This window comes from Merops nubicus, unplaced genomic scaffold (assembly GCF_000691845.1).
Source record: "Merops nubicus isolate BGI_N331 unplaced genomic scaffold, ASM69184v1 scaffold20973, whole genome shotgun sequence".
In the NCBI taxonomy this organism is placed as follows: Eukaryota; Metazoa; Chordata; class Aves; order Coraciiformes; family Meropidae; genus Merops; species Merops nubicus.
Window position 1 is genome coordinate 1 of NW_008599828.1, and position 14,407 is coordinate 14,407.

The 14,407-nt window shown below is 38.2% G+C and overlaps 1 protein-coding gene across 1 annotated transcript; it reads left to right on the forward strand.

The window, feature by feature from the left end:
• Window positions 1-1,352: 1,352 nt before the first annotated feature.
• SLC27A2 (solute carrier family 27 (fatty acid transporter), member 2) lies at window positions 1,353-13,483 on the forward strand (the record flags this gene model as incomplete). The annotated part of the gene is made up of 9 exons (XM_008937540.1): window positions 1,353-1,562; window positions 2,785-2,943; window positions 3,891-4,015; window positions 6,894-7,088; window positions 7,440-7,530; window positions 8,632-8,830; window positions 9,426-9,523; window positions 12,061-12,191; window positions 13,307-13,483. Coding segments are annotated over 9 exons (1,385 nt in total), but the record flags the coding sequence as incomplete, so codon positions are not given.
• Between the last annotated feature and the right edge of the window lie 924 nt (window positions 13,484-14,407).

The following is a 14,407-nucleotide window of genomic DNA, read 5'->3' on the forward strand; positions in this document are numbered from 1 at the left end:
GACGGGCTCCTCGTGGGGCCTGTCGGTGCGCAGAGGTGGCAGCGCCGACTTTTCGTCCCCTGGGCCTCTCCCGGGGTGCGCTAGAACGGAGGGACACTCCAGGTGAATCTGGAGGATCTGAGAAGCTGCTACAGCCCAGCTGAAGGGACAAGGCTTCCAAATAATTTGAACCTTGTTTTCATTTTCGGCTCGTATACAAGACGTGGGCATTGAGCTCTGATACATTGTTAGCTGTTTGATAAAGTTAACAAAGACCTAGAAGCAAAATAGCCCTCAATCACAAACAACAGGAATAATTCGCAGTTATGTTCACACAAATGTCTTAAGTAGAAATAAATGAGGTAATGCAGAAGGATCCTCTTGCTGCAGCTGGACAGCGACTCTGGCACAAGAAAGTGGTTGCAGTCTAGGTAAAAGCCTTTGTCAGTTTCAGTTGGAAAAAAACGAAAAAAAGGCATGGACCCATGTAAACAAACTATATACTTTTTCTGTAGAAGAGACATTGACATGTTAGTAAGTTTTAAATGGAGAGCTGCATTCTGTTCTGTATAGAGCAGAGACCTTATTTCATGCCCCGTATATGCATACATACAGCATGAATGGCTGACCACGTGGGAAGTCAAAAGATGCTCCTTATCAGCCTGGAGTTAACAACTTCTAAGTGAATATATGCTTGGTTTCAGCACAGAGCTGAACTCATTCATGTATTGTATATATCTGAAGTATTTTGTATGCCCCCAAAGTCTAGGAGTTCAAATCAAGTTTTCTCCTGTTGTGATAAATTTCTGTCTCTCTGACAATAAATTCTCTGCAATTTCTGAACTTATTAAGCATATGTGGGAAAAGCTGTTGTATAGTATACAAAATGTATTTTTCCTCTTCCTATAATATATGTGCCACAAATTTTCTAATAAAGCTTTCAGCTCTGAGGAAAAGTAGAGGGAAAAATGGAGGCTTACTCATAAAAATTTACTACGTGCTTGACTGCACTAGTGATTGCTGGACATCAGGAGAGGCAAGAAGTCTAGGTCTGTGTTGGACCTTGATTCTCTCTGTCTTTATTAAGTTTCATCCTTTGTTATCTTGCTACTCCATGCAGAAGATACATATTGTCTCATCAGAACTTATCATCATATGAGAACCTGTGGATTTGTGCAAATTCCTGAGAAGAAATATGCTGAATTCATTTATATAGTTTATATGTCATGTTTATATGGATTCTGAAGTGATTAAGCATCAGTTTCTCCGCAGCAGCTCAATATGAAAGCTGCTGCACCAAAGTTGATGCACTAATAGTATAATTCACAAAATAATACAGTATTTTCTTTTTTATTTCTCCTCTCCTCTTTAAGAACTGAAGGAATCTGTTGAAGAAATACTGCCATTCTTGAAGAAAGAAAAAGTTAAAGTTTATTATTTAAGCAAGACATCTGCCACAGAAGGAGTGGAGAGCTTTCTTGACAAAGTAGATGCTGCTTCAGATGAGCCTACTCCATTGTCATGGAGATCAGATATAACCTCTAAAACTCCTGCCATGTACATTTATACTTCTGGTACTACAGGTAACATAAATTCACAAAAACAGGCTGCATATTCCTCCTGACACTGATTTTTTTAGTAAGGAAAGAGAATCTGTTCCTTCACATTAATTCCTACTTTCATTCATTCCCCCTTGGGGAACTGAATGTTTGGTATCAGTATCTAAAACCAAAAAGCATGTAGAGTATAGAATGACTTTAGGCACTGAATGTGGGGGAGGGACTGAAGTAAAAGCCAATTAAACATACAAGTTTTATGCCAGTAAGGTCACAAGACATCTGCTATCCCCTGTCCCTGGATACACTGCTGGCTTAGGTATGTGTCTTCGCACCCACCTTATACTTAGTATCTTCAGAACATGAACTCTACATGCTGGCCATTAAGGTTTTGGGTGTCAGATAACCAAAAATTGTGGGAGCAGCACAAAATACAGCTAATCATGGCCACTGGGCAAATCTGCAGCTGGCACGGGAGCTGCAAACTTCTCTACATAAAAGCATCTAGGATTAAGAGCACATAGCCACAGCAGAAACTGGGTGACAGGGATGAAGATGAAGTCAATGCCTGAAGGCATCCAAGCCTATAGATTTGTTAGGAAGAGCAGGGTATGCCTCCACACTAGCTCAGTCTTTGAGCATCTTAGGGCAGGAGCTCCTCGGGAAGGAAGGAAGTACAAATTTGAATTCTGTTTGGGCTGCAGGGGCAAATAACTCAGGTGTCCTTCATCCTTGTTAAGGACTCTAACATCTCTGTCCTTACAGAACAGGCAAGCGCTACCATAATTTTGTCTAGGATCTGTTCAACTGTATCTGATGGAAAACCAAGAAGAGACGTTGTAGTATAAATTCCAGTTTCATCTAGAGTGATTCAGAGTTCCAAGGAGATACCTCATTACAGGAGAGATGCAAGATCTGAAATTAACCTCTGTTATAGCATTTCCATTCGCTCTGCTCAGCATGCTGGACTCTCCAGATCCCATTTCCTCATTCTTTAGATGTGTTATTCCTAGGTACCATACCCTAGGTATTGGGAATTTGGGCACTTAACAAACAGGAGGTGAGCACATAAAAGTTACATGTGGGAAGACAGGTCCTCACTAAGGCTGAAAGCCAGTGTTGCATAGACACAAGCTACATACCCTGAACTGTCAAACAGTCACTTGCATCAGCCCTCGTGAAACCAGCTGGTCTTACTGTGTTTACTGTGCGAGTGAAGTTACACACCTTTTTGCTCAACTTCAAACAGGTCTTCCCAAAGCTGCAGTGATTAACCATGAACGCATAATGCTAGCTTGTGGTTTGTTTGATGCTGGGCGGGTTACCTCAGAAGATACAGTGTATACGGCTCTACCGCTCTATCACAGCTCTGCCCTCCTCGTGGGAGTCCATGGATGTATCATGAAAGGTACTGTGTACTTGTCTAGTGTGAATGAACATAGCCCTGTGCAGAACTTGTGCACGGATGTGGTCACAGAGAGAACAAGCATCTCCCTAGCTGCAAACTCCAAGCTGAAATGCTTGGTAAGACTGTCTCTGTTACCAGAAACCCAGTAAGTCAAGAAACATCCTTGTTTCTCTGTTGTTGTCGTATGACTTGCACACGTCTTCACCCTGTACAAATTTTATTTCATCACCTGGACAAGCAGGTGTCCTGGTTCCGTGTAAAAAGGGGTTCAGGGCAGGACCCACACGGAACAGAACTGTGTACTCGCCTCTCCCCCACCCCCTCGATAGAGAGAGAGAGAGAGACACTTTTTAGAAAAAAATGAAGTATATTGCTCAACAAGGAACAGAAAACGAAAAAGGGAGGTAAGGAAAATAATATATATATAAAGACCAGGGGAATAATACAAAAGATAAAATATACAAAACCCTCAGAAATGGTTCCAGGGTCCCACGGAGTGAAAGGAGAACTTTCCTCTCCGAGCTCCAAGGCAGGAGTGAAACAAAAAACCACTCCCTGCCTCTTATCAGAGTGTGTGTGGGAAGGGGAGGGAATACAATGGTTCACCCCCAGCCGGGGTCCTCCCAGTTGCTGGAAGGTCACGCCCCCATTCCAAGCCTCAAACCACAACAGCAGGATATATCCTATCTTACATGACAGCTCTTTGCACAGTTTTAGGGTAAATTAGTAGAGTTTCATCCACAGTAATAACCTTTAACTTTTGATGAATAGAAAGAGAGGTTAAACCAGTTGTTGTATTTCAATAAGTTTTAGGAAGAGTACTTCCAAATGCTACATAACCCTAATTCTACAAGGTTTCTACAATGTTGTGCTGAGAACTTCTATACAGTCTTATGATATAATAAGAATTGTCTCTTCTATTACTTGTTTTACTTCTTCTGACACAGGTGCAACTATTGTTTTGCGTGACAAATTTTCAGCAAGCCAGTTCTGGGATGACTGCAGAAAATACAACGTGACGGTGATCCAGTATATTGGGGAAGTGCTTCGGTACCTGTGCAGTGTGCCACAGGTAACAGCAGCTGCCTTCCTTTCTCAGCTAATTAAATTGCTGGGAATATGGGTTATATTAGTACTCAAAATCTAACCACAGGGGAAGGGGAAAGAAGCCCAACAAAACCCTTCCCTAAAGAGGTCTGTACCCTTCCTTAGCATGGTCTGTAGTTTCATTGCATACTAACATTAACTTTGTTCAAGGAAAAAGAGTAGCTTTTGGCTTGAATTAATCATTCTTTTGAACAGCAGATCAATGGCAATCCATTAACTGATATTCTGTTAAAATGGACAGAGTAAACACTTATCTTGTATGAGCGCTCCATCTGCAAACCAAACACGAGGAGTTCTCTAGGAACTAAAGCACCCGTTGTGGACAGTGTGAATTTTGGGGGTTTTGTAACTAAGATGTCCTAAACCAAGATAGTCAGGTGATCCCCAGCTGAAAGTGTTCATGCCATTATTCAAGGAGTGCCCCCTCTGAAGATGCACTTAACATACTGTCTCCATAGGGTACCTATTCAGAGGCAGTTTCCTACAGAGATCCCTGCAGTCACTTTAGCTAATACTAATTTTTGATAGAGTTGTTTCTCAATAGCATGGATGCATGCACAAATATACCTGAGTCATAGTGACCTGTTAATGAAAATAGCCCAAACAGTTGAACATGAAGCCCATGGAATGATACATCTGAGTAGTATTTGAGGCTCTTCCAGATTACTCATTATTGGTGGCTGCCTGTCTACAAAAGCCAGATTTTCAGACAGGCACAGATAGCTTAGCTTTCATTGTTTAATAGGATTTTTTTTTACTCATATTTTACATAGAGTTCAGCACCAGTGTAGGAAAAACCGTTACATAAGCAAGATTTATAGGCTTAATATCAGATCCCATGTACCCATATACATGCTACTTCGAATGTACAAGTCTCCCGGAAGGATGAGATTCACTTTAAGAATGTAAGAACCTGGTAGAATGGGTATTAGTACTTAAACTGTCGTGGTGCTCAGATGGCTTGGCCTCTTGTCACAGATGAAACAGAGAGACAGTTTTCCACGAGGAACTCGTTGTATAAGCAAGATCCACATTGATGCAGGTTATCATCTGTCTTAACTAATGCCATTTAATTACTGAACTTCCTTAGTGTGCTAATAACTTTTATCTATGCTTTAAAAAGCATAAAAGCCCAATATGTGTCACAGTTTTCTTTCTGATTGTATTTCCATCTAACTTACGAAATCGTTTCAGAACAAATGAACAGCCCAAGTGTTACAGAAATCAACTTAAGCGTGAATCATTAAGCCCTTCCTCCCTCCTTTCATTAACTGTGACTAATTAATGGCTACATAACAAAGTTTCTTTATCTACCTAAGCAAATGGGGAAGAAAGATTGAAAATACAGACTTAAGCACAACAAAAGAGGAGGGACAATGTGGATCCAAGCAGCATCCTGTCCCCAGTGTATAATTTAAAAATAAAATGTTTAAGCTCAGATGTATAAATGCACAATCAACTAGAGTCTCTTTCAGACTAAGCTGTCTTATGTTTTAGAGTATCATCTACAACAAACAAAGATTTTATACAAAGTGAACAGCAAGTCATTTAGACACTGTGCAGAATTTCAGCAGATTTCATATTTCTATTTTAAGCTTGGTTCTGTGCTAACATGTTAATGGCAGATCTCTCAATACCACAGAGAATACCACATATTAATATATTTCCTCTTCAGGCTAAAAGTAACTATCCCTTTCTAGACTATGCTGCAGAAAAGCAATAATAATCCAGGAGTGATATTACAAGTCCAAAATCAAATTAAAGTTTTAACTGTATTTAAAAGTGTAGCCATTTTAGCGTGGCATTTTTTTGTCTTTTCTGGGAATATAATGCTATAAGACCAATCCATATTCACTTTACTGGAAAGATTTCTCTCTTGAATTGCTCTCTGAAAGAGCATTTTGCAACTCCAGTATTCCGTGGTCAGCACCTACTCCTACCATCTACTGCATTGCCCTCTGCACTGTATTTCCTGCAAGACAGAGCCAACGTACTTACTCTGCACAAGTACACATTCCAGCGTGTTGCTGACAGAACAGTCTTACTCTTTCAACAAAGCATTTCAAGTTAAGAGACTAATATATATTTCAAAAGACACTTCATGACTTTACATGCTATTGAACTATGTAATTAAAGAAACAGCCGGACAGGAAAGGCAGAAGTGGGACAAAAGAGCCTTTCCATGTTTTGCTAAAATTCTCTCAGGCTATTGTTACTCATTAGCATGTTAGGTATATTTATGTATTACAAGCATCTGACCCAGTTCAGTATTTCCTGTTGTTGAGGATAAATATAAACATCTAAGAAAAAGCATAAAAGCACTGCCATCCTCACTGTGTGTTTATCACTTTCCTATGTAAAAATAGAGATTTAAAATGATATGAAATGTGGTAACAGAATTTTTAGCAGGCTCAGTCCTGCACTTACAATGTCAGAGGAGATCTCCTTTCCACCCAAACACTATTTGAAAACCTACAAATATTTTTCAGAATTCAGGTTAAATTATACTCCTCTGCAGAGAGTCACCACAAGATTTACAAACAAAATAGCTTAACATGGTTCCTGAGTTTTATTCTGGCTTTATGCATAGAATTATTTGTTCCTGCCTTCATCCAAATCGAATTAATTACAAACTAGTTAGATACATAGCCTAACTTGCTCAATAATTTCTTTTCCTTTTCCACATCAAAATCGTGAGCCTAACTGTAATGATATTTGCACACATTTTGCTTCAGAACATGCTCAGTACTTTCAGACTGAAGTTTCCTTAAAAGTTTTCCAGAAGTAGAAATTTTGCTTTCACTCAGCAGAAACATGAAATCATGACAGTTTCTTGTTTCTAGAGAAACAATGATCAGGATCACAAAGTCAGACTTGCCATAGGAAATGGAATAAGAGCTGATGTTTGGAGGGAATTTATCCGAAGATTTGGAAATATTAATATTTTGGAGTTTTATGCATCGACTGAAGGAAACATTTCTTTTGTTAATTACACTGGAAAAATTGGTGCAGTCGGAAGAATGAACTGGCTGCATAAGGTAAGAATAACAACGAAACCTGGCATTTTGTCCTTCTTGCTGAGGTCTGGTGTATTGCCAAGGGCATATACCAGGCCACTGGTACGGCAAGATGGGAAAAGCCCAAGGTTCAGTTATGAGTTTGTTTAGGGAGACGATTCTCCCCATGTGCAGCCTGTAGCTGCCTATGCTAGATGGCACAGCTATCTCTCACTAGCTTGGGCAAAAGAACATTTAGACTCAATGCATGCAGTTGAAATGTGATTAGTTTGGCTCCTGTTAAATAGAAATATGATTAAGTAGTATAGTTCTGAAAATATTTTTCAAAGATTGAATATTCATGTGTGTATACATTTTGCAAATTTTCACTAGAAAATCTTACGCTATGAACTGATTAAATATGATGTAGAGAAAGATCAACCAGTCCGAGATGAAAATGGATACTGCATAAGAGTTCCCAAAGGTAAAAACTCCTTTACAAAATTTCAGCAATGTACTTACTTGTCAAAATTATCTCTCTTTGCATCACTTCTCTCTGGAAAGATGTTAAGAATTGCCATTGAGTAAGTCAGGTTTTTAAATCATTAGAAAATATATAACAAATCACATACTATTGTAATACAGATTAACAGAAAGGTGAAGTACAGTGGGGAATACAGCATCTGTATATTTAGACTTTAATAACTTGTCTAGCTTTAATAATGGACACATATTAACATTTTTTAGTACAGATCTTGACTCTCAGCAGACACCAATTCTTCTCAGACTTTGTCACTGAAGAAACATTTGCAAAACAGAAAGCGGGTCTCTTTTCCAGCAGTGGCTGAAGCTTTTTGGCATTGGCGATAGAGAAAGCATGCATGAAAATGCTTTTTTTGGTAGTATATCTTAAGATCAGTTTTCATAGGAGGTGTTTATGTATCGGCACAGACAAACCTGTGTTTAAACCAGATCCTTGTGATACTTTTTGATTTTGTTGCATTCTGCTATATGTGTAGTAAATTACTCCAGCTTTAGCACGTGGAAGACTGAAGACCATACTAAGCTGCCCTTTCACCTACTTTGCGTTGGCAGGAAGCAAGCTGAACCCCAATATTTGCTTCCTAAACCAAACTAAATCTTTCAGTTGAGATGTAAGGCTGCCCCACGGCAGCCAAGTTCTGTGAAAGCAGCCCATACCAATGGTCACCTTCTAAAGCCATGCTTGATGCCATGTGTAAGTTTCCTTTGCAGCCACAGCTCCTATTGAGCCAGGTGTTTTAAGCTGAGGTTTATGAAGCTGTGTAAGAGGAATTGGGCAACTATTTTTCACTTCAAAACAAGACTGGATAGATTCTCTTCTGCTGAAATAACGTAAGCAGGTGATAAGTTGTGTTATCTACTGGCATTTCTGAGGGCTAGTTAATTGAGAGGACAAGAGGAAACTCAATCTGTACTTCTACAACAGATTTTAAAAGATGATGAATGCGACAAAATTATCACATAACTCTATAACATCTGCAGATTCCACTGATGTAACAAAAATTAGTTAACCTTTTTAAACTAATGTTTTGCTTATTTGTAGGTAAACCTGGACTACTGATCTGCAAAATCAGCCAATATGCACCATTTAGTGGCTATGCAGGAGCAAAACAGCAAACAGAGAAGAAGCAGTTAAGGGATGTCTTCCAAAAAGGGGATTTATATTTTAATAGTGGTGACCTTCTAATGATTGACAATGATAACTTCATTTATTTCCACGATCGAACTGGAGACACATTCCGGTTAGTTTATTTAAATGCTTGACAAGAGAAAATTCTGACTCATTCTCAGGTTTGAATTCATAGCCTGTATTTCCTACTGATTGATGAAGAGCAATTTCTCTGACTTCAGTCAGAAAGAGAACTCTAAGTCACCTCCACTGTTATATTTTATCCATTGTATTTGTAGTTACATACAGAGCCTACAAGAGGTTCAGGTTAGTGTGATGAAGGAATGCTGTTTCAAACAGTCAGAAACCAGTTACATTCACAGAATAAAATCATTGTGATTTCACATTCACTCTACTTTTAAAACATCATGGAGCCTAGGATGGAATCTAAGGTAAGTAGTATTTTGGGCTTTTGTTTGTCTAGAGACATTTTAAGCAGGATTAAACTGTATTAAATTCTTCTGAGTTTTGAATAATCTGGAACGCATTGTTGAATTTTGTGGCATGTTCTTCTCTACCCTGGATAACAAGTTCCTTGTTCTAGTGCAAAAATGCTTTCTGATCCGAAGCTCAGCACTCAGCCCTTTGTAAAGTCAGACATTAAAGCACTGGAGATCACTATATGTAATACACATAGAAACCATGACTATTGACTGCTTATTTTCCAGGTGGAAAGGGGAAAATGTTTCTACAACAGAAGTTGCAGATGTTCTAGGATTGATTGATTGTGTTCAAGATGTTATTGTATATGGAGTATCTATTCCAGGTAGGAGTGAAATACTTGAAGTATTTAAACAACAAAAAAAAATAATACATTAACAAAATACAATGTACTGAACTGCAGAGTATAGTAGCTCTCATTCAGCTTACTTTTTGTAAACTACATTTGATACATTCCATCATTTAAATGTATGCAATATTAATTAGGAAACAAAACCCCATGGCCAAAGCTTATATTAATGTAGTATGACAAGAATACTAACAGGAGAATGGAAGAATATTTGCGATTAAGTATGTTGGATATAAACATTGTTGTATCTTTTACAGGAATATAGCTCTGCCATTACTGTAGAGTGGGACAAACAAAATAGACTTGAATTTCTAGAAGACAAGAATGTCACTTAAGAAATTGATTCCTCCCTTTTTCCCTTTCTTTAACAATCTGAAGGAATGCAAGAAGTTCTGACATGTTTACTGCCTTTTTTCTACTCAAAAATCTGTGAAATCTTTGAACTCATATAAAAATTCTTCAAATGCTTCTGGCCGCTCTTTTCAAATTTTAAAGCCACTACTGCTAATGGGAGATTCCCAGATATGTTAGAAGACAAGAGGGAACAGCTTTTCTCTACTTTGTCTCCTGGATTTTGGAGGGACCTTCCTGTCTGTGTTTCTCACTCAAGATGCACAGGAATCCCATCTAGCTCCTCACTGCACTTGGGTTGCGATGGACAGTTAAAATGGAATCTGCTCCTACAGTGTAATGTGGGGATCTGAAATCAAACAAACAAGGTTATATTTGACTGAAATCCCAAGTACTGCATTGAGTACGTGGTTTGGACTAGGTGGCATAATACACCTCATGCCCTTAGAGCAGTCTAAGGAGGAGGAGGAATTTTGGAGCCCCTGTTAACTAAGTTAACAGATATTAACAGGTATAACAGATTAATTATTAATTCATTAACAATATTAATTAACAGGTATCAAACTTTTCCAGAAAGGCTTCCAGACTATGGTATCTCATAGCATGGGTTACATCAATGACAACTTAGTATTTTGAGATTGAAAAGCATGTTAGAGATGCCACTCTTCCTACATCCACCATTTCCTTCCACCATTTATTCAACGTGGGAGAGATTCTGTTACTGTTATGATTCACACACTATTTCCTCTCCTAAAAGTGGAAGACATGAGAATAGAAATGCCCCAGTGCTTCTGAGGCTAGAATAACAAGGCTGTTTATAAACCAAGATGCTCTATTAGAATAGTGCACTTAATTCAAATAGATCACCTTTTTATTAATCATATGTCTCTGCTATGCGTACTGATCTATAATTACAGCCTCTCTCTTTAAATCACCCTTGTTCTCAGCTGCATTGTGGTAGGGATAAACACACAGTTGCCCTAGGACACATTTCAAAAGAAAGGTAAATAACAAACGGTCTAGAATTCTTACTGTGTTTCACAGATTACACTCTAGGAGATGAGGAAGATAGGCTTTTATTCTCAATGGTCTTGTAAAACCACACAGAAGAGGTGTTAATACCTAATTACAGAACAACTTTCTATTATAAAAAAATAGGTACGTTGTTCAAACTCATTCCTACCTTACATTTGTGCAAGAACTGAGTTGAGGATTAGGGTTTTTTGTTTGTTTTACATGGCATAGAAATACTTGTACCTTGGTAATGTAGCTGGGGGTGACAGTATACATCACCTGGGAACTCAGTTATTCAACACTGTAGATTTTGAGTAAACAAGTTGGAATGCCAGCTGTCATGAATACATGGTGTTAAAGGCAAACAAGACTCAAAAGAAACTGAAGAACAATTCGTCTTAGATCAGTATGTGCTTGGGCTCTACTTTTCTACAATAATTAGATGCTACATTCTGTTTTCACTTCCTCCTGTTCACAATTCTGTGCCAGCAGTCATATGGTTCTAATGTAAAACTCTGTATAAGAATATTACCTACTGCTTCTTGCATTACCTGTAATCCCAAAAAACAGAAGGAACACCAAAAAGTTTGTGTTTAAATGGTGTCCCATCCCTCAGCCATCAAAAGGAGAGGGAAGAAGCCCTCTCAGTGCGTAGTTAAACAAGTATAAAATCTGAAGTACTTGGATTTTTGCAGCACTTAATGAATCATTTATATGGAATTAACCAATGGTAAACTGGGTCTTACTCCTTTCTATCCTTTTTCTGCATGGATGAACTTGTCAGCACAAGTACAAGCATATTTACCATGATTTACTGTAAAGTAATTTAAACCACAGTTAAGTACTGCTTCAGGCAGACTTCTGCCTCAGAGTAATGAGATCTGATTTTCCAAAGACTTTCAAAATGATTTTCAAAACGTCTGCCATTTATAATTCTGCTGCTAGGTTTTCAAAAGACTTCGGCACCTAGTGTGCTGAAGCCCTAAGAAAATCTAATTAACTTAAATGTCTGATAGAAAATATGTTAGAATATTTTCTAAAGTGTCTGAGAAGGAACCGTTCATTTATAGGAGAAACAAAAAAAAAAGGTTACCCTTAATTTCAAATTTATACATGAACTACAGTTATTTGCTGTCATTATTCTTCAGGTTACGAGGGCAGAACAGGAATGGCATGTATTCGACTAAAGGAAAACTGTGAGTTTAATGGAGAAAGTACTTACAGACACGTTAGCACCCACCTTCCAAACTACGCCAGACCTCGCTTTATAAGGATTAAGGTAAACCAGTGTTCCTAAGTAGCTTTTGTGTCCATCTCTGCTGTGTTTTCGCTCTTTCCTATGAGGACTATGGACTTCTAGTTATACCAACAATCCTCAGAAAGGGTTCTTTTTGTATCTCACTTGCTCTTGTCATTCACCAACATGAAAGTAGGACTGCGCTCAGATATTTTAGCTCAGCCTGAAAAAGCCAAGATGCACGAGCAGTTACAGGATACCTGGCACATTCTAACACACAAAATCAGGGCAATCTCTTAATGGAAAACGTATTCCTGTTGGATTACGTCAGCACAGTAACATAGCTATGCTATCAGTTTAGTGTAGCCCCCTCTACAGACTATTCAGTACAAACTGAAGACCCTCCCCCAAAAGCTGGCAAGAGAACTGTCTTTCTTTTGCAAGAGCCGCTTTAGATTTTTATCCTACCAGTGAAGAAATAGACAAATTCTGAACTGAAGTTTAACTTGAATTGGGAAAATTTTGCAAGAACGTTGCTCTCACTGTACTTTTCAAGTTATTTATTTAAAATAAACATTGCTTCTTTGGGAAAGCTTGCATAGTCACTGAGATGATTCAAGAGGGCTAACACAGGGACACTAGCATGCCTAATTATTTAAATCAGTCTTTAATCTTTGGAGTTACACAAACCAGTTGACCAGCCAAGACAGTTATTTGTCTTGCCACCTCATGTAAAATATAGCGAGTCTTGCCCAGTCTCCAACTGCCATTTTCTTTTTTCTTCTGATAAAAAAAAAATCTGCTGGTTTTTGATCCAAGAACATATTTCAATAATTTTTGGGATACACCCCTTGATTCTCTCTGACTAAAAGCTGCAAACTAGTGTTTTCCTGCCTCATTTAAATAGAACAGTATGGTGAACCTTTCAGTACTGTTTCTGTGGCCCTAGCACTTCTTACATTCAGAGTAATTACCCACGTACTCCACAGTCCAGTTATCATCTGATGAATACAGACACTTGAGACCTCCATTAGTAAGGCTTCCACTTCTGTGCTGTATGGATTTTAAATAGGATTCCCTTTAAATTTATGAAATCTATTTTATTCCCACGATTATCTGCTAGCACTAATAAGAAGAGATGTCATTTTGTTTTGCAGAGTGCCATTGAACTTACAGCAACTTTTAAGTACCGTAAAGTACAACTAGTGGAGGAGGGTTTCAATCCAGCAGTCATCAAAGATCGCCTGTATTTCCTGAATGACAAAGAAAATCTGTATGTACAAATGACCCAGGACATTTATAACTCTGTAAAAAAACATGAATTCAAATTGTGAGCACGTTGTGGGAAAAAAAAATCTAAAGTGTATTTTGTAATATTCATTTTTTAAAGCATCTGTTATTCTAACCTTGCCAGGAAATCCTATTTATTAATATTAGCAAATATCACTCTCAGAAATAAGTGTGAATGTGAGGGGTTTTTAATAAAGCAGAACTTCTCCAATACTACTTATATCTTAGCCTGGCTTCTCCTCTCCTTCATACTTGGAATCTCACCCATCTCCTTGCCATGTACAGATGCACTGTTAGTGCTGGGGATGCTAATACTGTGCAGCTAAGCATGTGAAAGTGGGTACAGCGTAGGACATCTTTATGCAAATGCAATTATATTAATATTTAAGGATGATTCACTGCATTGGTAAAAATCACATCCCTAAGTCAAAACATGAAAAACTCACTTAAAGAAAGCATTGATGAAACTTACAGTTGTCTCAAATTAACTAATGAAACAAAGTCTGTATTAGATGCTAACATTAACTTTTATCCCTTGCAGCAGAGATGGTCTCTTGTTTTTCAGGCACTGAATAATACACACAGAGAATGAGGACAATTTATCAGAAGTGGGATGTATTTTCCTTTAAGTGCAAATAGAGTAATGCAGGCCAGATACTTCATAATAAAGTGTGGCTTAGATTCCCTAAAATTAAAAAAAAAAAAAGGACAAATAATATTACAGAATGGAATAAATCTGTTCTTGTGAGAAAGGGTTATCAGGACAAATTTTACTGCTCCTTGCAGTACGTGCCTTAATATACCCCACGGAGTTTAGCTGCAGTACAGCTAAATAGGTATAGTTATTGTTCTGATTAACTAGACTTGTCTATTTAACTTGAGAATAGCTGTACTGGGTCAGGTGGAAGATTCATGTGCCAAGTACACTGCCTTCAAGATGTAGTGACTGTAGGTGTCTGGAAACAACT